We start from the raw sequence: 27,360 nt of genomic DNA, 5'->3' as shown, positions 1-27,360 counted from the left end.
CTGTTTGATATTCTTGAAGAAAAAATCAATCTAACAATTTTATTGCCCATTATAAGAATGTAAAGACCATCTCGAGTTTTTATTACTGAAAGTGGTTTTAAAAAATAATTTTTTCATAATGAAACCTTTTTCAAGATCAACTATTAATTAAAAATAACTGAAAATATTTGTTTCTATTATTATTTTAATCAAAAGAATAATTTTAAGTTTAGTCATACTAATAAAAACAACTTTAAGTAATAAAAACTCAGCTTGAAATGGTTTTTACATTCTTATAAGGGACATCGCCAATACTAATCAATATTAATCAATACTATCAAATGATGCATCAATACTAGTCAATATTAGTCAATACTATCAAATGATGCATCGCTAAAAAGGGCAGAAAAAGACCTTTATGAAACGACTTTTGCTTATTGGGTTTAAAATAAAAGTTTTATAAAGCATAACTGATTGCAAAAAAGCAACAAATTTGTTAAACTATTTTCACTTTACTCTTTAAATCAAGCTGAAATGCGCAATAAATATGTGGGACATATTTTATGTCGGCAGAAAATGTCTAAAAATATGTCAACAGATCTGCCAGACCATATTATCATTGTCGTAACAACCCTGGTTACCTTTATACTGACTGCTTCGTCGGTAAGTGGGTCATGGGATTTGATTCTGTGGAATAATCCTGTACCTTCATCAACAAAATATTGTCGTCCCATCAAAATAATGTTTCACAAAGAATCACCTGGTTTTGTAACACAACACGTTGATAATGTTAAAAAAGAAATACAGGATCTGAGCCCCAGTGAGGTTATTGTGGAAGGAGTACAATTTAAAATACAATCGACGTTTTCACTAACGATGATCGATGGTAAAACTTGCAGCACTCTTTCCAATACAGCTGCTCAAAATTGTCATATTTGTGGTGCATCACCAAAAATAATGAACTTAATCTAGAAGCAGTGCGAGCAAGACCGATAAATAAAAATGCTCTTCAATTAGGACTATCAAGCTTACATGCTTGGACTAAATGCATGGAATGTATCCTCAATATATCATACCGTTTAGATATTTAAAAATGGAGAATTGAGAAAACACATAAAGATATAACAGAAAAAAGAAAAAAGGTAGTGCAAGAAAATTTGAGAAGAGAATTGAATATTTTAGTTGATTTACCAAAACAAGGCTGTGGCACAAGCAATACAGGGAATGTGGCTTGTACTTTTTTTTACAACCCAGAGCTAGCCTCACAAGCAACAGGGGTAAATAAATCTCTTATAGAAAGATTAGATACAATTCTCCGTACCATTAGCTCGGGGTTCGCAATAAATATTCCAGCTTTTGAAACATTGTTTTTAAATATAGAATTAAAAATATGAAAAATTTACATTGCTTAATATTTATAAGAAACAATAATTTAACATAGCAAAATAAAAATCATCATTTTTTAATTTTAAAATCTAACAAAATATAAAATAAATACTAAAATTACAGTTCTTGACAAATTAAGACATTTTAAGAAATATAAGTGTTTTGGCAGATGTAGACAGATTTCATTTTTAAGAAAATAACTGTAGAATATTGAAACCACAGCATTTAGGGAATTCCAAGTTTTAATCCTATTACCTGAAGACTGTAAAAGTACACCCTACTAACGACAATTGCCATAAAATTACTACCATATCTTTACTACCATAACTAACCAAGGTCATTCTTGTATTTTACATATACAACGTTTTACCTGTATACGAATTTTCAGTCCCTTATATTGTGGCGTAATACTTTTGCAGCCATAGATCGCCGGAAAGGACCGCTGTGCGACGCGGAGGAGGGGGGAGAAGCCGGGGGCACGCTTTTTTTCTAAAGGACTTTTTTCTTTTTTTTTTTAAAGAAAATTTTAGATATAGAAAAATTTTTTTTAAAATTGAAGATAGTGCCCCTCCATTTTGAAACCCATGTCGTCGGCCTTGGTTCAAAGTGACAAAAGCTAGATATGTTTTTATAATTTTTATACTGTGAACCTGCACCATCACTAAAATAAATGCAATGGTTAAAGTAAGACATCAACTCTTGTAAATATTTTATTACTTCATGAATGAAACAATGAACTGAGTTTGTATGGTGTTGCAAGTTATCAGAGACGATACAAAGACTTTTACGCTTTATCTTATTTTCTTCTATTTAGTAAATAACAAAAAGATCCAAAGTTGCTTGACTGTTGTTCCAACGGATACCTTGTACTGTATCTTGAATAAAAAAACTGTAAAATTCTGCATAGTCTAGTAATATTAAAACATGATTACTTGGTAAAGTTATTTTTAGATGCTTCAAATATGCTATCTAATTTTTGATATATAGTGATGGTCTTTTGATTGGTGTGTTTGTTGACAATCTTTTTTAATTAAATCATCCACTAGAAGAGTTACTGAAGCTATATCATGTTTTTTGTTGGCTTTTTGCCACTGATTAAAGCTGATATCTTCCATGCTGTGCTTATAAAACAAAGTAGTAAAAGGGTAAAGTGCATCATAATATTTAACTCAACATTGAGTTAGATCTAATGATGCACTTCCATTTATTTTTAATAACTATCTAAAAAGTACATCTTTTTAGAATAATTAAATACAAGTTTTGAAATATAAACTAAAATTTCCATAAGTTTTAGCACAACAAATTAATGAAAGATTTTATATATTAAATAAAGATATAAAAAAAAAAACAATAACATATTCGTCTTTTATGTCACAGCTTTTAAATATGTATATTTAGTAGTGTGTTTATGCATAAAGGCATCAGGCATAAAACCTGGCACACTGTGTAAGGAGATTAGTTCAATTACAATGTTTTCTAAGTTCTGGCCAAAAATGTGCATGTTAAAAAGTAAATGGTTGGGGGGGGGGGGGATGCTAGGGCTATTTAGAAACTGAGTTTAATTCAGGCTTAATTTAAGACATTTCTAGTACTGATTATGAAATGCTTTTACATATATGCATACTTTGTATTACAATATATAATAAACTAAAGTACACCAATGTGTCTATTTTTATTGTCTTTAATGCATTTTGTGCAAACTTGATTGTTCTGATTTTGTAACTTCCCCATGAGTACCCAATGTTTTTTCTTCTGAAATCATAAGTTATAAAGTCTATCAAATCAATAGAAAAAATTCTTATTAAAATCAGTGTTGATTCTAGGTTACCGGTGGTTTGAAGTGAAAGCACAATTTCTTAAGTTTTAGGTAGAGCCATTATTAGGAATCCATAATATTTGACTGAATTGTATATTATCAGTAAATTATTAAAAATTTGGAAGTCTAGCCTCAATAGAAACTAAAAAAAAAATGCCTTTTCACTTCATAAATTGCAGATTTTGTATACTGACCCATCAAAAATCAACTCTAAATTTACAATTATCTAGGTTTTTTTAGGTAGCCATTATGGATAAAATGTGACATTCAAAAATTTTATATCAAAGTTTTATTAAAGTAAGTCTAGAGTTGTATACAATAAAAAAAACTAGATGGTTAGCAAAAATTTCATTTTTAAAATATAGAGCTTCAAAATATGAACAAAACGTGTTTTCGCTACTAAAGTTTTTATTTTTTGGAAAAATCAAAAATTTCAAATGACCATATCTCATGAACCCCAATAGATTTTATGTTGAAATTTTCAGGAATTTGCTTTTCTTATTAATATTAACCAACCCAACAGTGTTTTATTAAAACATGAGGTGGTCCACGTTAAAATCCTAATATTTTGGTTCACTTGGCATGGAATGACCCATACTTTATTGTCTGTAAAAGTTTAAAATAAGTGTATACGAAGTAAAAAAAAAAGTCCTCAGGTTGTTTTGTGGGGACCTAAAACCACTGGATCCTAGAACTCCCCTCTATCTGGGCCCAAAATTTGATTTTCTAATATACAATACAAGAGTATTAAAATGTAATATTAAAAGTCATAAAAAATGCATTCAAGATATGAACATTATTAGCATTATAACTATATAGTTACTTATTTTTATATATTAATATCATAATATATAAAAATTTAAATTTAATAATATATAAAAAACTACCTTTGATGTAAAACATAATATATGAAAAGCTTATTCTTAATGAATCTTTAATAAAAATAATCAAAATTTCAGTCAAAATATTTTTAAAATATTAGAAACCCACCAGCCTAATAAAAATCCTGCATTCTGGTCAGATTCTACGTCTATCGTTATAAATTTGAATAATAAAAAATAAAAAGAAATTTTATAAATAAATGAAACTACTTAAGATGAAATTTTATTTAATAAAAATATTATAAAGAGCTTATTTAAAAAAAAAAAACTTAAAAAAGTTATGCTATAACTTTAGAATGCGATCTCTAAACCAACCTGAAATATATATATATATATATATATATATATATATATATATATATATATATATATATATATATATATATATATATATATATATATATATATATATTATATATATATATATATATATATATATATATATATATATATATATATATATATATAATTCTTACATAAACAAAATTTCATGAAAACAAAAACGAATTATTTAAAAAAAAAAAATACAAAATTAAGTAATTTTTAAAAATACTTTTATAAATATTTATGGAATCGAGTAACTAAATACACTTTCCTTTTACAGCATTCAAAAGGGGTTTATTACTTAACCATTAAGAACACTATATTATTACCGGGGATGTACTGAACAAAGAGTACCATGGGAACAAAAGATATTCTCACCAACGTTAGGCTCGTTCCCACACCAAAATCATCAGCGACATTACCTTTTACAGTTTCTACCCAGTTGCTGCGCACAGTGAATCTGAACGTTATCAAGACTTAACTTTTGTACACAACTTGCTTATATTGTAAGTACTATATAAAACTTAATAACACTGGAATCTTATTTATTTCTCAAATCTGTCAAAATTAAAATAATTAAATAGATTTTTGAAAACAAATGTATTTTATTTTTTATGAACATCTAAAATGTAGGAAACCTCATGTTTTGCTGTATGTTGTTTATATTACCTCATTGTGTTTAGACAGAAAAACATTTTAAATACAAATTTAAAAATATATATTTTGAATAAAAGCAAATAATTTCATAGTAATACTTATTCATATAAAGAAATAACACAATATATAAAGAATATAAGTAACCCAATATACATTAGCAATATATACCAGCAATTTTTGATATTAAGTTGCTTCAAGCTGGAGTAGATAGTTTATAAGAAAATAAGAATTAAATCAAAAATAAAAAAAATCTAAAGTTAACTAGTAACTATCTTATTTGAAAATAAAGTTTGAAAAATGAACATAAATAATCCGCTTTAAAGACGTCATTTTTTTGTAGAATTACAAAGAAATGCGTCATTAAAATAAATAAACATTAGCAAAACTTTAACTTTCCAGCGGTTTATTTTATTTTTCTGCTTTTAGTTTTCAAAGTTTTCAAGCTAAAAGACGAACTTTTTTTTTATAACTTAAAAATAAAACTATCAAAAAAATTTAAACCCAACATATTTGTCAATATTTAAAACCATATTTTTTATTTACATAAGATCGTTTATTTATTTTATTATAATTATAAATAATATGGCTTTTATTCAAAATCCACCGATTTTTACAGGACCCAAATATGTCTAAGTATAAAAATTAAAAAATTAAATAGTTTCATTATATATGAAAATAAGCGGGAAAATGTTTGACACCAACACTCATTTTAAAAAAATAATCAATTTTAACTTACTTTAGTTTATAAACTAGAGTAACTTTTACTCATTAAGTGGTCAGTTTTACGTGAATAAAAATTCACGAGTTTTGCACAAATTTTTAATTACGTAAAGTTAAGCAATTTACTTAGTAATTGCTTAGCTTTACGTGAGTAAAAACTTAAGCAAAAAATCTGAAATTTTTATTCACGTAAAGCTGATCATATTCTGAGTAAAAGCGATTGCTTTTTTTTTATTCACCCGGCCTATATATTAATTAGGCACCAGCGATTTTCAACTTTTTTTAGAAAAATCATTTGCTTCAAGTGGGAGTACCTTTAATAGACCTTAAATGAAACATATGTGCTTCATAATAAATATGAAATATTTAAATTAGAATAAGATAGAATCGGAAAGACTTGAAATTTTCAAATTTTGCACATAATAGTTTTAAGGTCTAATAAAGATACTCCCCGTTGAAGCAATTGATTTTTCTGAAAAAAATTGAAAATCGCAGGTGTCTAATTAGTATATATATATACATACATAAATATATATATATATATATATATATATATATATATATATATATATATATATATATATATATATATATATATATATATATATATATATATATATATATATATATATATATATATATATATATATATATATATATATATATATATATACAGTATCGGACAAAACGAGTGCAACCAAATAATGCTAATTTAGTTTCTTTATATAAAAGTGCTGCATTTTTTCAATTTAGAGAAATAACTATGTAACTGTTTAGAGACAAAGTTCTTCAAGTTTTATTCATCACAAAGTTCATTATTTGTACACGAAAATTAATAAATTAATCAAAAGTATTTAAAAAAGTTGATTTCCTTCTGGATAAAACAAGTGCAACTCGACAAAATGTTGACCAAGCTGTATTTCGCTATCAATATTTCGTGGCGAATCCTTTTTTGTTGATCACAGCCTTGCATCTTCGAGGCATAGATTCGATTAGGGGATCAATGAAACTTTGTGGAATCGCTGCCCAGGCCTTTTGGATTTGTTCAAACAGTTGATCCTTATTACGAACACCTTCACGATTAATTCTGCGATTGACGATCTCCCACAGGTTCTCGATAGGGTTGAGATCCGGAGATTGAGGCGGCCAATCCATCACCGATAGGTGGTTGTCTTGAAACCACTTGTCTTGAAACTACTTTTGCAGTGTGTTTCGGATCGTTGTTTTGCTGAAAAACCCATTTTATTGGCATATTCCATTCAGCATGAGGTAACATAACATCTTTCAGGATATTTTTATACATGAAACGGTCCATTATTCCATCATTTCGATGTATTGGACCTAGACCGTTAGCAGAAAAACACCCCCAGACCATTACATTGCCTCCACCATGCTTCACGGTCTTATGGCAGTAACGTAAATCGAGGCGTTTTCCGGCCGGTCGACGTACACGGCAAATGCTATCGCTCCCAATGAAGTTGAACTCTGTTTTTGAACACTTTTTATTTTTAAAGGATTGCTTAGATTGGCAAAACGTTTTTTCCATTTACCCTCTGTTAAGCCAATGTATTGTTTATCAGGTACATTCTAAGTATCCTTCTATAATTCTTTCCATATTTTTGGTGCAACTGTAGCTAACTTTAATTGTATTTCGATTAAAAATTTTATGCAATTTATTAGAGGGCGGGAAATGCTTATCAATCAATTTTAAAAACACTTTCCTATGTTAGTAGAAACATTTTTGCTATATGGGGGGTTGAACCAAATTACATTTCTAGTTCTATTTCGCTTTTTTGTATTCTTTTTTTCAGGGTCAAATTTTAGTTTAAAATTTTCAAAACCACTTTTTTTAAAGGCATCTTCAAATATTCGTTTAGAAGAATTGAATACATTTTCATTAGAGGAGTCTTGGTTTAGCCTGATATTAATTGAAATCGGGATTTGTTTTAGAATTTGGGGTGGATGATTTGAGTTAATATTAATATACAATAATTCATCGTTTGGTTTTTTGAAAGGCTCATATGAATTTTTAGAGCGGTTAAATGTGAAAGTTCACATTTTTAAATTTATGTTTATTTCGATTTGAAATCCAACATTTTTTAAAAATTTTATAACTTTTCTAGTTTTATCGAGCTGTGGACCAGATTTTTTACGCATTACTATTAAACCATCGTCGCGATAAAGGCCTAAATCATTTATATTGATTATTTTACTTAATAAATCTTACTTTATAATAATTAAATTTTACTTAATAAAATACTTTAAAAATGTATAGTTCAACAAATTCACAAATCTTTGCTCCATCATAACTGCCCATTGTTACATCAAAGCAGTCATGTATGTTTTTCTTTTTCCAAGTTTTCTTATTAAAATAAAGTAAGGTTTTTCTACAATGTTTTATTATACGGATTGTTTCTTCAGGAATAACTGTGTGGCTTTTTACAAATTCAATTGCTTTATCTAAAATATCTGCAGTTATTGAAGGGTAAAAATCGTTAATATCAAATTGAATAATGTACAGTCATTTTTATTTTTGATTATGGATAACCAATTTATAACATCAGTCATATTTTCCCATTGTTGCAAATTTAATTTATTTCCAAGAATATTAATAATTTTGTCCAATCAAATTTTGCTTACATGTCCAACCCAGTAAACACACGACGTCTTAAAGACGTTTTTTAGACGTCTAGACGACTAAAAGATGTTTTTTAGACGTCTTTAGGACGTCGTGTGTTTACAGGGAATCTCACTTTTTGAGGGAACCAATAACCTACAAGAAAGTTTGTTTTCAAAATTTGGTTTATGGTCTTTTAGTGTTACGATGACTTGGGCAGGGGCAGTTGATTTGATTCTGTTATCAAGGTTTATTTTTTTAGCAATACTTTGAATTTCTAAATTAATTGCGTTTTCCAAATTTTTAGGGGCTTTCTCATAAGAACTAGTAATATTGTCGCGTAAATTGTTTTCATAGTTTTCTATTATGAGTTGGCAATGTTATTTGTTTTATCAGCAAAAACCAAAATATTAGGGTTTGATTTAATTTTTTCAACATCTAACTTTAATTCTGTTTGAAACTCGTTTTTTATAGGGCGAAACTTTATTGTTTTTATTAAATGCAATAGGTTTTTTTTTTATAGGTTTTATTAAATGGTTTATTATATAGGTTTTATTAAATGCAATATTTTTTGTTTTAAATCCATAATTATCATTATCTTGGTTATTATTAAATACATCATCTATGTTTGTATTTGGTTTTAAGAAAAAATAGGCTTTCCATTAAGAGTGCTCAACAAATGTTAATAAGGAGCCTAATATTTAAATAATTTTAAAATGTATTCTACAAAATAGAGTGCTCAATGTTCTTAAAAGAACAGAGCAATTATAAATTAATAGAAAACCACTTAACAAAATTTTTTTCCATTTTACACTATGTTTCATCAATAAAGACGTCTTAAGTCAAAAGTAACCTACAGTTGCACCAAAAATATGGAAAGAATTGTAAAAGGTCACAATAATGCTTTGTTAAAGAAAAAAGAAATTCTAAATAATAAAACTACAGAAAATTGTAATTGCAATCAAAAACAATTGTGTAATGAGTGGAAGTTGTTTATCAAAAAACGTGGTTTATAAATGTGTTATTTCCTCTAAGAACGTACCTGATAAACAATATATTGGCTTAACAGAAGGTAAATGGAAAAAACGTTTTGCCAATCTAAGCAATCCTTTAAAAATAAAAAGTGTTTAAAAACACCATGCTGTCAAAATATATATGGGAATTAAAAGATAAAAATATTGATGACTTTTTACTGAATTGGTCCATCCTAAAAACAGCACCTGCATATAACAATATTTCCAAAAAAATGCATACTATGCCTACAAGAAAAATGTGAAATAATTACACATGCAAACCAAGAACGTTTATTAAACAAAAAATTATAATTGATTTCTAAATGCAGGGACGAAAATAAGTTTCTCCTAATAAACTATAAAAATAAGTGGACTCAAATAATAGTTACATTAAATCCCCCCTTTCAAATTTCTTTTTTTTAAAATAAGCAGAAGTAATCAATTCTAAAGAATTCTTATTATAAGTGTCAGCATATTCCACAAATATGTGAAAATTTACAGTAGTTAAGACATTTGCGACTTCCTGTAATTTATTTTTTGGTATAAAATGAAGTTTTATTAATTTGATCATTCATTTCTGATGAGTCTTTATTGATGAAACACAGTGTAAAATGAAAATAATTTTTGTTAAATGATTTTCTATTAATTTATAATTGCTCTGTTCTTTTAAGAACTTTTGAGCACTCTATTTTGTAGAGAACATAGGGAAATTATATTGATAATTGATATTGTAAAAATAAAAAATTGAAAAATAAAAACTAGTACTTAATATTTAATTTAAAATGAAAACATCTACTTTGACCGAACTTTTAATACCATCAACTGATCTCAAAATATAACTGGATAGCTGGCTCTATTGTTTTTTCCGAAAAAAGTTGAAGCTAAAATTGGCCTCCCAAGATGGCGGCGATTTTAGTTCCTAGCGGTGAAACCGATATACATTTTAAATGGCTATATCAAATTTCTGGCAATCATTTCTACCCTCTATATTCTCTACTACTATATTCTCTATTTTTTGCAGCAAGATGCCATTTTGTACAAATTCTACATGAATTGTTAACTGAGTGCTGTGAGTATACAAAAACTTAGGGGTTCCTTCTAGAATTCTATTATTATTGAATTCTATTATTGCATAAACTATTTGAATAAAATATTATTAAGTGTCACTTATACCGGTAAAAAAAACCCCAGGTCTAAATTATAGTTATAACAACTATAGTATATAACAACTTTTAAAACAAATAAAAAGTAAATAATAGTTTCTTATAGTTTGAAGGATAATCACTCAATACAATTGAAGAAACAAATGTATATAAAAATACATTTGTTTGAAAAAAATTTATTTATATTTTTATATAAAAATGTTCAAAACATTTCCTCCTCTTTGAAATATCTCCTTAACTTTAATTAAATATCCTGCTTACCTGCTGTTAAGTATTATGGTTATATATTACAGCTTGCTGACTTTTTTATATTAATGAACTGTAAATAGCTGTTAAATAATTTTATAAATATGTTGTTGAGTTTATTTGCATAATAGATTGATTATATGACATTAAATTCAAGAAAATGATTTGCTAAAGAATATCATTAGTCTTAAAGAGATTACTGCTACACAAATGATCTTGTATAATCGAAAAACTGATTTCATTGGATATTTGGCAGCAATTAAATCTGCTCAAGGTATTTCTTGATTGGGTTGAAAAAGAAGGTTCACCATTAAATTATTTATTATCATATAAGCTCAGTCAAAACCATCTAGAGCTCTTTTTTGGTGCTGTGAGATCTGCAAAAATGTTTAACAGCAATATCAATTGCCAACAATTCACATATAAATAACTTTTTATGCAAAGTACCGTTTAATTTTCAAATGAAAACTGCAGCATCAGAGATAAAACTCATATATATGTTTTAGACGATTCTTTTGGTGATTTTAGTACTAAAATATCTTTTACTGAAATTGAATTAATAAGAAAATATGATTTGTTGGAGAGAGAACCAACAGTTAGTGATCACGATAATGCAGATATTCCAAACTGCAACAATCTATTTGAATACAAAAAAACTTTGATCCCATATATTGCTGGATACGTAGATAAAATGACTTCAAAAAAAAATATCCTCATTAAATGTCAGAATGCACTAGTACTCCCTATTCATTTAAAACAAAATAGATTTTAAAATTCAAAGACATAAGAGGTTTGATTAAACCAACCATAAGTGTTATATGCAAAGAAACAGAAAGGTGTTTCCAAATTAATTGGTTGTTTTAATAGATTGCCTCTTTCCAAATGAAATTGGAATTCAAAATGCATTAGCAAGTGCTGCTTTGAGATCAGTCGATTTCTTGAAAATAATAATTGATCTAGCTCCTCATGTTTGACTCAACTATAAGTGATAACAATATATTCTCCTTGTTTTTTGGCTCATTTGGCAGTTTGTAATAATATAAGACACAAATAACTATATAAAAAAATTCTAGAAGGAACCCCTGAGTTGTGTGTACTCACAGAGCTCAGCTAATAGTTCATGCAGCATTTGTAAATTTGTGATATCTATTTGAAAAACTAATTTCATAATAGTTTATTTTAAAAAGATATTTAGCTGCCTACCATGCAGTTATGTTATTAACCTTCTAGCACACAGCATTGGGTAGTTAAGAACTAAAAGGTGCATAAATTGTATTATAAACAATATTAAACAAATAATTTATAGTAAAACTAAAATTAAAAGAAAGTAGTTAAATGAAAAATAAACAAAATATGAATAAAATTATTTCAGTTTTTCAAACTTAAAATAATTATTCGAAAGTTGTTTGGAAATTGTTAACTTGTATAACTACTAGTTCCTTATTTGTTCTTTATTAATGTTAAATAAACTAATTCTTAATTAAAAAAAACTAAAAATTTTTATCTTATTTAATAACATTTATTTATCTTTAAAAAAGCAAGATATCATTATAATATCTTGCTTTTTTAATAATAATAATTATACAAACTTATTGTTTAGAATATATTTTGTTAAACAATAGAGAAATTTACGTAAATATGTAATATTGCTTTTTTTTTAAAATTATTGTTATGTAAAACCAAAAATCATATTTGAGACATGTACATTTCATAATATCTATATATGTAAATGACATATAAGTTTGTAACAAAAATTTCTTCATTTGTAATCAACCGAAACCGTTGCAATCTTGGGAGGCCAAAACTGGCTTCAAAATATTTGCCGCGTACGCTATCCAGTTATATTTTGAGATCAGTGATACCATCTCATAAGTTCGGCCGCTATACAAATACTAATGACGTATCACAAACTTAACGTCACAATTAATAAAAACTAATTTTTAAATGTTGTTTTATTGTACAATTATGATATAAATTTAGGTAACACCATTAACTAAGAAGGGCGTCGCCCCGGGCTTAAAAAAAAAAGTCTTTTGGGGCACTAAAGAAAACAAGGAGCACATAAAAAAGGCCTTTTTAAATATTAATAGTTTTTTTAATTTTTATTGTAATTAGTCAACTATTTTATCACTTTGGCCATTATCACATTTGCTACACCGCTGGCAAATAAAATTAAAAATATATTTTTCAATTAACAAAAAAACACTACTTTGCTTTAAATGAGCTTTGTATGTTTATTGGCAATTCTGGCACGTATCGTTGACCATAGTAGAACAGCAAGATCCACACAACTAATCGTCACAGGGTTCGCAACGCATCTATAGTTGTTGTTGAGCTGTAATTTTATCTCCAAAAAAAATGACACAAACTTGATAACTTTCAGAACTCAAAGAACAGTCAGTTAATTTTGAAATTATAAACAAACTTTTTATTTAAATAAAATACCATGGTGTGTATCCATTATAAAAATGTCAAAATTTACTGGTAAAATTACAGGTAAAGTTACCGGTAAATTTTACATTCGCAACACTTATCAACATTTCACAATATTACTGCTAATTGTCTCATTCGCTGTTTATCCTTGAATGACCGAAGTAATTAGAGTATTTCAAAATTTCACTAATTTTTATAAAAAAAGTAGTTAATTTTCAAAAATTATTAATTTTTTTTTTGTAAATATAATTATTTAATTAATTTGGTGATTCTTAATAATACTAAGATACTATGATCATTTATAATACTATTATTTCAAATAATACTATGATCATTTATTATACTATTATTTCTAATAATACTATGATCATTTATTTTAATAATTTGCTTATTTTAGATCTTAATAGTATGCATTTTTTCAAATTGATGTTTTGCTGAAGAATTTTTTCATCAGGTTGCATTTTAAACATTTTTTTTTTTAAGATTTACAAACTAATTACAAATATTATTTGAGAAAAAAAAGTTTGTAAACCTGAGTTTTGCATGCTTTTTTTTATATTTTTTCTTAAATGACCTAAGTTACATGGTGACCGAACTTAGGCGATTTAACGATATATATATATACAACCCTCGGAATTAGGAAATTTGAGGTCGGCAATAATTTGCCGACCTCAATCTTTTAGAGGTCGGCATCAGGTCGGCAAAAATTATTTGATACAAAGGTCTTACCATAAAACATAAAAATGAGGTCAACAATTTTTTGCCGACCTCAAATACTTTCAGGCCGGCAGTTAGGTCGGCATTGCCGAATGCCGACCCTAATTCCGAGGGTTGTATATATATATATATATATATATATATATATATATATATATATATATATATATATATATATATATATATATATATATATATATATATATATATATATATATATATATATATATATATATATATACACACACACACACACACATATATATATATACACCTTAAAATCCCTAAACTTTTTAATTTTGATGATTTTTGTCGATTTTTCGGAAATTTTAACGCCCGTGGGCCACCCTAAAACAATGATAAAAAAAATCATCAGTAAACTCGGAATGAGTAATAGAAACTAATAAAAATGCAATCTTAAAGAAATTTTTTATGTAAAAATTCTGAATGAACCTGAAAAAACTAGGAAAACCGAATATTTTGCGTTTTCAATCATTTTCTTTGTAATTTCTTATGATGACGTTTTTATCATTTTTTTACAGTTAAAATCTCATAAATATGGATAGAAAATCATTTACCAGTATAAATAATATTTATTTTTAGATAATTTAAAGTTAATTAGGATGAGTAAGAGGACAATCTAGTCTTGCTCTTCTATAACCCGCGTATTTTCGTACAACAGTACTGAGTACAATTGTACACATTTATTCCAAACTGGTAATATGACTGCAAGTGACATCAATCAAGTGTTTTAATTAATAGCAAAACTTAAACAAATACAAGTGAAGTTCTAAGAAATATGTTTATTCTTAAATATGAAAATATATAAAGTTAAATTATGTTATGTATTATTATTTCTTTTATAATTAAATAGATAAAATGCCAAAAATTCCTTGAAAAAAAAGCAAGAGGGCCGATGAAATATTCTTATAGGTAAATCATGGGACTCACTTCCATCTTAGCGATTTGCCACAGGAGAAGAGATAATTCAGTATTATATTCACCTCCGTAAAATCATACCTTATGCTGCTCTGAGAAATCTTGCCTGCTGTACCAACAGTAACGGCTTTACACAAATCTGTCCAGAAGATAAGAATCACTGCTGTATTGTGTCTAAGCTTGTGGTTCCTTAGAAGCTTGGGGGGTATAAAACTCGTGATGTACAGAATTCTCTCAGGTTTGTTTCATTAATATTAATATAATTTGTAATTACTTGACCATAAATCTTTCATTGTTAATCATTTTAGGAAGGAAGTTGAAACATTGCTGAATATCTATAAGAAGCTGTAATCTCATAGGAATAGAGAAAAACCAGCAGAAATCATGAAGAGGGAGAACTTTGTAACAGAATCTAAAAAGGTATTTTGGATAGGATATAACATAAAGTATTAATTGAAGACATACAACAGAACAGAAAAAGAACAGCTGAAGCCAAGAAAGAAGATATCAAATTCTTGAAAAAGGACAGGTTACATAGGACCTATCGACACCAGCTTCAAAAAGGCAGCTGAGAGAGAGGTTCTAAAATGGTTTGTGGAGATATGAGTGAGAAATCTGATGAGCAGTTGGTGGAAGACCATGATGAATTAGATACTTCTGTTGATTCATTTAGTAATGCAGGTGATGCTAATGAAAGTGATCAGGATGAGTTTGTTTTCACAAATGTTCAGGCTAAAGAAAATAGTGTATTTTTATCTAAAGATATTATCAGGCGTACTGCTATAACTGCTGCAGGTGAAGGTCTTTCAATGAATCAACACACTGCTATCATAAGCAATGTAATAGCTCTCTTAGGAGGAAATGTTGGTGAATATGTTTCGTCTAAATCATCCTCTCTCAGAGCCATAGAACATGTGATCAATTCAGAAGTTAAAAAGATTCAACAGTACATCAAGGACCTAGCCAACTCTGGTCATAAATTGATTTCTGTTCACTTTTATGGAAAGATAGTAAAAGAATATACAGGAAATATTTCATCTACTCAGGATAGATTTGCTATACTATTGAAAGTTAATGGGAAAGCTGAGTTATTGGTATTCCTCCATTTGATTCAGGGACTGGAGAACAGCAGTTCATTGCTATTTACAATCTTCTAGAGAATTATGGTCTCACTAACCAAGTACAATGTATCTGTTTTGATACCACTGCATCAAACACTAGAAGTCTCCAAGGTGTAAATACCAGAATGTCAGAAAAGTTAGGACGACCACTTCTTCTCCTTGCCTCCCGACACCATTTTCTGGAGCGTCATATTACTCACTTCTGTAAGATGTACCCAAGTCGTAAATCTACAGGACAAGATAACCAGCTGTTTAAAAAAATCAAGTCAGTCTGGAATGATCTAGACAAAGATATACTGCCCCTGAAGAGGATTGAAACTCTACCTGAAACCTGGTTAAACCAACAGGAATCTGAACAGTTCTATAGAGATTTAATCAACAAAAAGACACAAAGGTAAAATGAATCATTAATTCTAATACATTATTGTTCTGTAACCTATTTTTGTATGTATTTTAATGTCTAAAAACAATAATTAATAAAATACAGGATAGGAAATCAAGAAAAGATTACCAGGAGTTAGTTGAGCTTTCTTTAATGATTGTTACTAAGGAGGAGAGGTTCAGGTTTCATATGCCTGGACCTGTACACCATGCCAGGTTCATGGCTAAAGCCTTGTACTATCTGAAAATGTACCTTCTACTCGATCACATTTCTGGTCTAACTAAAGAGGAAATATCTGATATGGCTATGTTTGTCAGTATATTTTATGCTCAATGGTTTCTTAGAGCTCAGTTGCCAGCTGCTTCTCCATATCAGGTAAAAATAGTAAAGGTTTAGAATTAAAATAAAAACATGTAAACTATAACAATAGAATATTGCTTACTTACTTAAATTTTTTATAGGATACAAAAGCCCTCTGGCAAATAAAGAGATTTATGGAAATAAATCTTCCTGGAGCTACTGAAGTAGTCCGATTAATGTCAAGGCATGACTGGTACTTAAGTCCAGTCATGCCTTGACATTGATCGAAGTCCACTAGAGCGTATTGAAGTAGATAAGAAGGTTCTTCCCTCACTCAACTACTCCCAAGATCAGCTTTTATCCCTAGCATCTCTTGTTACTGAGCAATTTTGGCTGATCTATTGGCCATGAAAAGAGGGGAAGTGCAGTGGCTAAAAACCCCTTCACAGTTTTGGGAATTGAATGATTTTTATCTAGAGTTTGAAACTACCAATCAAACCTCTAGATGTCGCCAATGATTCTTCTGAGAGAGCTATCAAATTAGTTCAGGAGCTTATTATGAAATCCAATACGTAGGAGTAGAGGCAAGATATGTTCTTTTTTAACCATGCCTACACGAGAAGTAAACAAGGATCCAAGAAGAATGATCTTGCAGCAAATGTTACTTCCAGCATTATTTGACTTTTTAGTCAACAAAACCGCACCATGATCAACAAAAAAAATTTTTTTTTTTTTAATATTTTCTCAAATTTACATATTAAATGCAATATTGTGGTATGATATTTGAAACTTTTGATGGTTTAACTGTAAAAAATGATAAAAACGTCATCATAAGAAATTACAAATAAAATGATTGAAAAAGCAAAATATTTGGTTTTCCTAATTTTTTCAGGTTCATTCAGAATTTTTACATAGAAAATTTTATTAAGAGTGCATTTTTATTTGTTTCTATTACTCATTTTGAGTTTACTGATTTTTTTTTTCCTCATTGTTTTAGGGTGGCCCACGGGCATTGAGATTTCCAAAAAATCAACAAAAATCATCAAAATTAAAAAGTTTAGGGCCCGTGGTCCACCCTTCAACATTAACAAAAAAAAAAAAAAATTTATATATAAAACCAATATCTGGGCACCTTATAAGCTTCCAGTCTTATTGAAATTTTACACCCATTTTTTGACCCACCCTAATATATATATTAGCGTGTTAAAAAAAATTACTTTTTAAAACATCAACTAATATTGCTTCTCATATGGTGCCCCACCCTAGATATTACTAAGTAAATTTATTTTATATGACATTTGAACCAATCTATCTGTCCCCGCAATGAGTCCCCCTAAACTCCATTTTAAGGGACTTTTACCGTGACCAATTTTGAAAAATTAATTTTTTTTGGACAGTTTTATGCATAAGAATTAATTCCAATGTTAAGCTTCATTCGTTTAAATGATGGGTCAATCAATCAATTGCATTTTCCAAAAATGTGAATTTTTTGCCTTTTTTTTGCTCTTTTGTAAGGTTTAAAACCTTAAAAAAGAAAGACGACCTTTTAACATCGACTTTCTTCAATATTTGACATTTAGAAGCATTTACTATCTTTCAATGATGCCATAACATTAAAAAAAAATAGTTTTAGCACGAAGATTTAAAGAGAAATTCTTTCACAATCAGTTTTCTTCCATCTCTTTCTTCTACTTTTGAACTTGTTGGCTACAAGTAGTACTCCTGCCTCTTCTTCAAATAGTACTCCTGTAGTAGTACTCCTGCCTCTTCTTCTCTTTGTGGGATTGACTGATCAGTTCCAAAAATAAGTTGTGTAATATGTTTGTTTAAAGTGACTTTATTATTTTCACTTTAGGTTCAAATTTCATAAATTTTTTGAAAATATACCAGAACAAGTTTCACAGCCCTCTTACTTCAATCATTAAGCACTGAAACTAAGCTAGGATTTTTATCCTGACAAAAATCTAGATTGTTCAGCATTTCACGATCTACTTGCTGCCTGTGTACAACATAAGTCTTGGGCCTTGGCATAGAATAAAGCTTCTTGGCAATCTCACCATGGTTTAGACAACTTCATCAACTAGAGCCATAACAACAGTGGTAGGATCAATGTACCAGGTGTGTCTCTTCAGTAAGTCAATCACAGGCTTTGCCTGCTAAGGTTTGATATCACAGTATCCTGTCATCTGCCACAGAGCTTTCATATCCTAAGAAATAATCTTTAGTTAGGAAAATACTGAAAAGCATCTTTTTTATTTAAACTTTAAAACGTTTTGAATTAAAAAGAATTAAAAGTAAAAAAAGTAGGAATTTAAAATTACTGTAGAAAAACCTGAGAACAAGTGATTGCTGGAATTTCTGCCCTGAGAAACCATCTAGTATAAAACACTGCAGTAAAGAAAGCCATGTCATCAATTCCTTTCTTTTCTTGAGCCCAAAGGTTGGGAACGTTATTCAATAGGAGGAACATCTTCAAAGAGTATATTCTTTTCATCAAAGACCTGCCATGATGTACAGGTCAAAATTTTTCGAGACTGTACTGCACATCTCCAGACAGCACCATTACTGTGAGTTCACCCAAATCAAGAAAATCAGACCTGCATCCATTCTATATATAAGTATTTATTTAAATAAAAAGTAAATATTCAAACTTAATATTTACATTGTGTTTTTACTTTTTGCAACAGTTAAAACAGCCATAAAAAGTTAAGGTTCATTCTTTAAAATTTCAGTTTAATTTATGATACTAATCATTGGTTTACTGTGTATGGCACCTTATTTATATACACATTAAAATTATATTATTATTCTAAGCTGTGATTTACTAGATAACGGACTTTTAACTATTTTACAGCTATTCAAACTACGGCATTCAAATAATTTGTAATATAAAGTTCTTCATTGTTTCCATTATAATGTTTTCAGAAAGCTCCAAAGCTCTCTTGAATTGATCCTGCAACCAGATCTCAGTGATATCCTTAATCTTCATTCTGTTAATTACAGTAGAATTGTGATCCAAAGAGTTCCGAACAAGCTTTAGCTTTTTAAACAGAGGATTGTCTGGTCCATTTGTGTTACTAGTTGGGTAGATATTCCAGCAGTGAACAATGTGTCTTTCATACACATGATGTCTGCATGCTAATAAGAGTAGAGGCCTGTCAACCTCTGTAGCTAGTTTAATGCATACTCCTTTCTGTTTACCATTGTTAGAACAAGTAGTATAAAAAACACATCTGTGAAACTTGTCAGTAATCTCAAATTGGTCAAGAAGTTCCATGATTACTGTTTTCTGCTCCTCTCCTGTACTTGAAGTGAGAGAAATACCAAGTAGTTTTGTTTGTCAATTTATCTTTATTAATACAGCAAGCCTGTAATATTGCAATTTTTTTTCATCTGTGAATTCTTTAACAATCTTACTATCAAAGTGTAGAATTATAGGGAATAATGAAAATTGCAAAAGAGTAGATATTTGTACTCTAATCTTCACTCTTTCTTTGGGCAAAACCTCCTCTACAGCTCTAAATGGTGTTGCACTAGACACTACAAAATCTGATACAGACTCCTTGCAATAACTCCTATAGCAGTAAGAGACACAGACTCCTTGCAATGACTCATATAGAAGTAAAAGCTGTTTTCTTTAGAATATCTTTTGGAAGGAGAACTGATGAGCTAGACTCTTCTTTGTCTAGATCTGCTACAAAGTCTGAATCAGAAATATCATCATGACTACTCGCAGAGCTGTTTGATATGTTTGTAGTGTCTCCTGTGCTTTCCCTGGTAGCCAAATGTTTCTTCCATGATCTTTCAACAGCATATGAGCTTTCTAATATATAGGTAATACTGCAGAACATTTTTACCATTTGGAAGTTTATTGCTTGGGATAACCACACTCATTTTCTTCACAAGAAATATTTCTGATCTAGTATGTTCTAGCTCTTTTTTTGGAGTCACTTTTTAATTTTATTTTCAGTTTTATTATTTTTATTTACTGAAAATATAGATATATAAACATAAAATAAATATAGATATTTATTGAAAATATAGATATAAGAAATTGCTAAACGTCAAATATTAAAGAAAGATAACTTTAAATGATCACATTAAAGAGGGACAACCATAACTTATTTTTTGGGACAACTCTGCAGCCGCTTTAACCCTTGGGCAGGTGCAATCATTTTGTAACTTAGGAAGGTGCATTGTATTAAATTGATATGCATAACAATTCATCAGTTTAATACTTTTTTTTAATTTTTTAATTTTTTTTATAAACTGCTTAAACAATCTTTGAACAAAAATGAAATATTTACAATAATTAAAAGTTCCATCACAATTGCTATTTTGAATAAAAGAGGCGCATTGATCAAATTGATACAATTTTCGAGTGACTATTTTAAAAAGCTAATTATATAATTAAAAAAAAAAAAATCAAAAAACTGATTAAATGCTTTGAAAAGAAGTGTAACATTTATATAATATTAATTCAATAAATTAATCATCATGTTCTAACATATAAACCTGGTACAGTTTTTGCGCAGTTGCCGCGATAGCTTTTTAGGCGTGTCAAACAAATAGGTTGATGGAATTGTTGACAATTATACCTTGTTAATTGTTTATTTTGTGTGCATGTCTGGCATCTTTTTTTTTTTATTTTTATTTCTAATGTTACCTTGGAATTGTTCTAAAATTAAAATTGATCTAAAACAATGAAAACTATCACTGAGTTCTTTTGGTAACCCTTCTTTTTTTTTTTGCACTTCTTAAAATAAGTTGAGCATCACTAATTCATGAGATAATTTCTTTAAGAAAACTTTACTTCTAACAACAGGTTGAGCATTCCCAAAATATAATCTTTAAACGTTGATGCCACTTATGTTTAACATTGCAAAAATATTACCATTGGCCTCCGGCGTACATTTCTCGAAATGTTGCACAACCCACATAACTGATCAGTTTTGTCAACTACTCCTTTGGTTTTGTTATAAAATGATATAACAGAAGGCTTAAGTTTGTATCCAATATCAAAATCTATTGAATCATCTTTGTGTAAACTAGATGCTAAAACGACACATTTTCCTTTTTTAGGAACATAAGATAATAACATCATTTCTTTACTGAACCTGAAAATGCTGCTTCTAATAGCTCTTTCTTTTTTTGCAATAAAATCTTTCAGAATTTGACATTTATTTTTTGGAATTGTTCTCACATAGGTCAACCCTTTACTTTTTAATTGTTTAATCAGATCAACATTTGTAAACCAATTATCTGCAGTGACATTTTGACCGGATCTGTAAATGGGTTCGCAAAACCTTAGCACAACATCTGCAGGTTTGTTGCTTTTCCAATAAATTCCTTCTGGCCGCAATCCAGCGTAAACTTCAAAATACTCCACCTCTTCTTCTTCATCTAATAGATTTTTTTGAAACTCCTCTATCTCTTTTGAACTTTCAAGATTAAATAATCTCAACTATAATCCATTATAGAGGCAAGTAGGAGAGATAACTAATACATTAAAAAAAAAAAAGATGAACAAATCAAAATATTATTTAAAAATATAAATAAAAAATGTTTTAATTATAAGTTCAAAAGGTTAGATTTATATCCAAACTATTGTAATAAAGACTTTTGTAACCAATAACACTCTAAGGTGTTGTTTCAATTTGATATTTTAATTTAAAAAATACATCCCAAAAATGTCTACAAATTTAAATATAACTGAACTTATAAAATGTAACATACAAAGGCGCAATGTATTAGTTTGAACAAAGTGATAAAAATTAATTCATTTAAAATGATTTAAACATGTTTGATGATGTAGAACAGTAGTCGGGAACCTGCAGCTCCGGAGCCGAATGCGGCTCTTTTGTTGAAGAAATGTGGCTCTCATATAGATTTACAATATTAAAAATTTTAACTTCTTTTTATTTTTACTTTTGTATTTTCTAGAGAAAATTTTTACAAAAATGAATAAGAAAATTACTTATCCCCCCCCCCCCCTATATATTTATGCACTATTTTTTGTCTCTATGTTTTCAAGTTTTTCATATATTTTTTATGTACTATTCTTTTATGTGTCTATTTTTTCCAATTTTTCAAAAATGAAGGAGAAAACTAATCATTTTTGAAATTTTTTTGCACATATTTTTATGTACTATATGCCTATTTGCCAATTTTTCCAAAAATGAAAAAGAAACATATTGTTGATGCGATGGTGCTTCGAATGCAAAGTACAAAAGCAAAAATATATTTGAACTATTATTCGAGTTTATATTATATATAACAAACTTATTTTAATTATTATTTATTTTGATTTTCAATTATTCAAATATATTTTGTAATTATAATTTAATTTTAGCTTTTTTGATATATTAAGACTAGTAAGTTAATTATTATTTATTTTAGCTTTAGTATTCAATTATAGTTTGTAATTTTTTTTTAATGCATTAAAACTGGTAGATCATAATTCGCACCAAAAAAAGAAAAGTTGCGGATGAAAATAGAAGATTTAAGAAACTATAGACTGAAAAATATGCAGTTATAGAAAGTGATGGTAATCCTCTATGTTTAATATGTTCTGTGAAATTTCAGAATATTAAATCAAGCAATATTGAACGTCATTTTGAAGGAAAGAATAAAGAATTTGCCCAAAAATATATCGAAGGTGAATGCAGAAAAAAAGCTATTAATGAATTGAACCTGTCATTTTGAAAAGGGCACAAGTCCATTTATTAAAACTCTTCAAAATCAACAAAAATATGATTTTTATTAAAATAATGTCTACGATGCTAAAGAAGTTAATCATAGAAGTAAATTAATAAAGAGTGTATATAACTTATGTAACTTTTGCTTTTTATAAAAAAAAAACATAAATCATACTAATATTTTTAATTTAAATTTATAAACTAAAACTAAAAGTTTTGAACTTGTGTCCTTTTCGAAATGACAGGTTCAATTGCAAAGAAAACAATTAATTCAACAAAATTGCTTTTCAAATTATATTCATTCCGGATCAACCACAACTGAAGCAAGCTTCGCATTATCATTGCAAATTGCAAAAGCTGGTAAACCTTTTACAGATGGTGAGTTTTTGAAGGATTGCACGTATACTGTTTCTGGAATTCTATATAATGATTTTAAAAACAAAGATTTAATACTATCAAAGATTAAAGATATGCCACTCTCGGGTAGAACCGTGAAGGAACGAATTTTAAATATTACAGAAGAGGTTTCAAATATGAAAATAGAAGATGTTAAAACGGCTGAATTTTTGTCCCCGGCTATTGATGAATCTGTAGATGTCACTGATATATCTCAATGTTGCGTAATGGTCAAATACTTAACAGCTTCTGGTATACAAGAGGAACTTCTTGAATTGTTGCCTATGAAGGGACAAACAAGAGGGGAAGATATCGCAGAATCAGTTTTGAAATGTTTGGAAACAAAAAATATAAACATTGAGCGTATAGCATCCGTTGCAACTGATGGAGCACCTGCTATGATTGCAAAAAATAAAGGCTTTATCAAACTATTTTCCAGTCATATTTCTCATTAATTATTTTATTTCATTGTATCTTACATCAGGAAGCTTTGGTTGCAAAATCTTTAGGAGCAATACCACAGCTGAAAAATGTAATGGAAGTCATTGTGCCCATATTAAATTTCATCTGAGCAAAATCATTAGATCACAGAATCTTTACAGCATTGTTAGAAGAAATGGATTTTATACATAAAGAACTAGTTACATTCACAGCTGTACATTGGTTGTCAAGAGGAAAAACTTTAAAACGATTTTCTGAATGCTTAAGTGAAATAACTAAATTTTTAGCTGTTAAAAATTATAATGAAGAACATTGTTAAAAATTATAATGAAGAACTATTAAAGAATTCAGAATGGCTGCAGAATTTTTAATTTTTGCTTGATATGACAGAACATTTTAATAAACTTAATCTGAAGATGCAAGGAAAAGGAAATATATCTGCCCAGCTACTGAGAGAACTGATTACTTTTGAGCAAAAATTAAAGTTATTTTTAGACGATATTTCAGAAGACCAATTTATATATTTTAATAATTTACGAAACTTCAGGATGAAAATAATTTCAGAAGTAGAAAAGGTTGATCGTAAACAATTTTTTGAGATAACAACTACAATTGTTCACCAATTTGCAAGCAGATTTCATGATTTCAGGAAATATCAGGAAACATTAAAATTTGTAAATGCAGTTTGACATTGATGGATTTAAATGCATTTCCTGAAATAAATATTGCAGACTTACACTTGGAGCTTGTTGAGATTCGGAATAAAAGTATCTGGGCTGATAAATTTGAAGCAATGCTTGCACATATCGCCATCTATGAAGAAAACATGAAAGATACGCCACAGGATATCATATTCAAATGCTAGACTTCACTGCCAAATACTTATATAAATTCCAAAAAACTTGCTTATGGTCTATTAACCATTTTTAGTTCAACATATAATTGTGAACAATTTTTTTCATCGATGAATTTTATCAAAAATAAATACCGAAGTAGGTTAACAGATGAAAGTACGCAGGCTCTACTACAGTTGCATTCAACGAAATATCAGCCAAATTTAACCAAATTATCAAAAAAAGTTCAAATCCAGAAATGACATTAAACTTCATTTCACCAATAATAATTGTTATTAACTATAACTTTTTCTATCTTTTTAACATAATATGTGAATTTCATTTTATGATTTCAAGTTATTAAAAAAAAATTTTTTAATTTTGTATTTTTGTGGCTCTTCATTACTATTTTGAATTTTTTTTAGCCGTTATGGCTATTAGGTTAAAAAAGGTTCCCGACCCATGATGTGGAACAATAAAGAAGTAAAAAAATAAAGCTACTAGAAAGCAAAACATTATGTCATTACTCATTTATACCTTAGGGGTTGTCCATAAGGTACGTACGCTCATAGGGGGGAGGGGGGGAGGTCTTCAAAAAGCGTACGAAAGCGTATGGGAGGGGGAGGGGGAGGAGGGTTCAATTTAAAAGTACGTACTTCGATTTTCTAATTTATCACAATTAACCAGCTAATCAATAGAAAAGTTACATTCTGACTAAAGATTCTAGTTTGCCAACATAAAAAGATGTATGGTAAATGGAGTAGAGGGTATAGTTTTCCTCTATGCACACATGTATGGGCGCCCTCAGAGTTTTTTGATGTTCCAGATAGGACACTTTTACACATCGTGCAAACTCATAACTTAAGTTTGTTTATACCTATGCTAAATGGAGGCCTTGCAAAATATCGGGATGGCGGAGGCCTGTGAACAAAAAGCCTTTAAACGCTTACCCTCTCCTGCCCATATGTGAGGGCACTAATGTAGTAAAATTTTCAACTTTACCATCTAAAACTAAGTTTAAATTTATTGACAGATTTTAATTTCTGTAGAAAAATATTGTAAATTACAAAAGTTATGACCATGCAAACTTTCCGACCCCTAAAATGAGAGGGGTGTAAATTTTGCATGGTCATAACTTTTTTGTAATTATTTTTCTACAAAAATTAAAATCTGTCGATAAATTTAAATTTAGTTTTAGATGGTAAAGTTAAAAATTTTGCTACATATTTCCCACACGTTTGGGCAGGGAAGGGGGAGGCAAAATGTTTTAGGGCTTTTTGTTCCCAGGCCTCCGTCATCCAAATTTTTTGCAAGGCCACCTCATTTGGCATATTAACAAACTTAAGTTTGCACGATGTGTGAAAGTGTTTTATCTGGAACATCAAAAAATCCTGAGGGGGCTCATGCACACATGCCACCCCTTATATACTGGCCCTGAGTAAGACCTGAGGGCCGTGGTTGATGGGACGGAATCCCCCCCCAAAAAAACGTGTCAATGGCGTCTCAAAATCTTCCAAATTTGACCACTAGGTTTTGCTAAAATAAAAAGCTTCTTAAATTAGCAAAAAGGGCACAAAATTTGCTGTTGCCCCTCCCACTGGGTTTTACCCTTTGTTTTCAATATTACTGATCTCACGTAAGACTCGTTTTTTACTTAGTAAAGAGGGGTGCCTGAAAAAAACGCCCACCTTAAGTATAGTTTATTTACATTTGATTCGCTATCAAAACAAAAAAAAGATTTACATGATTTCACTGGGAATCGAACCAGGATCTCCGTCAACTATTTCCGTCGCATTAACCTCTCACCCAAATACACACGTACATTTGTAGTATTTTAAATTTATTTAAATTGTTATTTGCAAATATACTTGAAGACGTTTCTAAAATGCACAAATAAAGGGCTTTGGGGATACGTATAAAGTATCTAAGGTACCCTCCGTCTTTTTTTTTTAAATCAACTTTTTTATTAAGAAAAAAAAATAAAGGAGGGATGGGGGGGGGGGATATTTGAGGGGAGGGGTTTGAGAAACGTACGTACTTTTAAGGGGGGTGGGGACATAAAAGTACGCATAGCAACAGAGGGGAGGGGGGGTCAAATTTCAAAATTTTGGGCGTATGTACTTTATGGATGACCCCTTATAGGAGTGAAAAGGCAATAAACCCACATTTTTTCAAAATTTAGTTGTTTGATTAACCCATTATTTAAACAAATGAAGCTTAACATTCGATTTCAAATTAATTCTTAAGCATAAAACTGCCCAAAAAAAAGGTAATTTTTAAAAATTGGTTACGGGAAAG

At 29.0% G+C, this 27,360-nt stretch overlaps 1 protein-coding gene across 2 annotated transcripts in view; it reads right to left on the bottom strand.

The window, feature by feature from the left end:
- Positions 1-4,796: 4,796 nt before the first annotated feature.
- Positions 4,797-27,360, bottom strand: part of LOC136088690 (uncharacterized) — a 40,697-nt gene continuing 18,133 nt past the window's right edge. The window contains exon 2 of one of the 2 annotated variants that reach the window (XM_065813111.1): positions 4,797-4,846. In XM_065813111.1, coding sequence (XP_065669183.1) covers positions 4,821-4,846 — 26 coding nt within the window. In that variant the 3' untranslated portion in view covers positions 4,797-4,820. Of the gene's footprint in view, positions 4,847-21,329; positions 22,194-27,360 lie in introns of those variants that run through there. The other variant, XM_065813110.1, reaches the window with a different exon arrangement.

Source organism: Hydra vulgaris, chromosome 12 (assembly GCF_038396675.1).
Source record: "Hydra vulgaris chromosome 12, alternate assembly HydraT2T_AEP".
Lineage (NCBI taxonomy): Eukaryota > Metazoa > Cnidaria > Hydrozoa > Anthoathecata > Hydridae > Hydra > Hydra vulgaris.
Note: the sequence above shows the minus strand (reverse complement) of the source record. Positions and strands in the feature narration are given on the sequence as shown.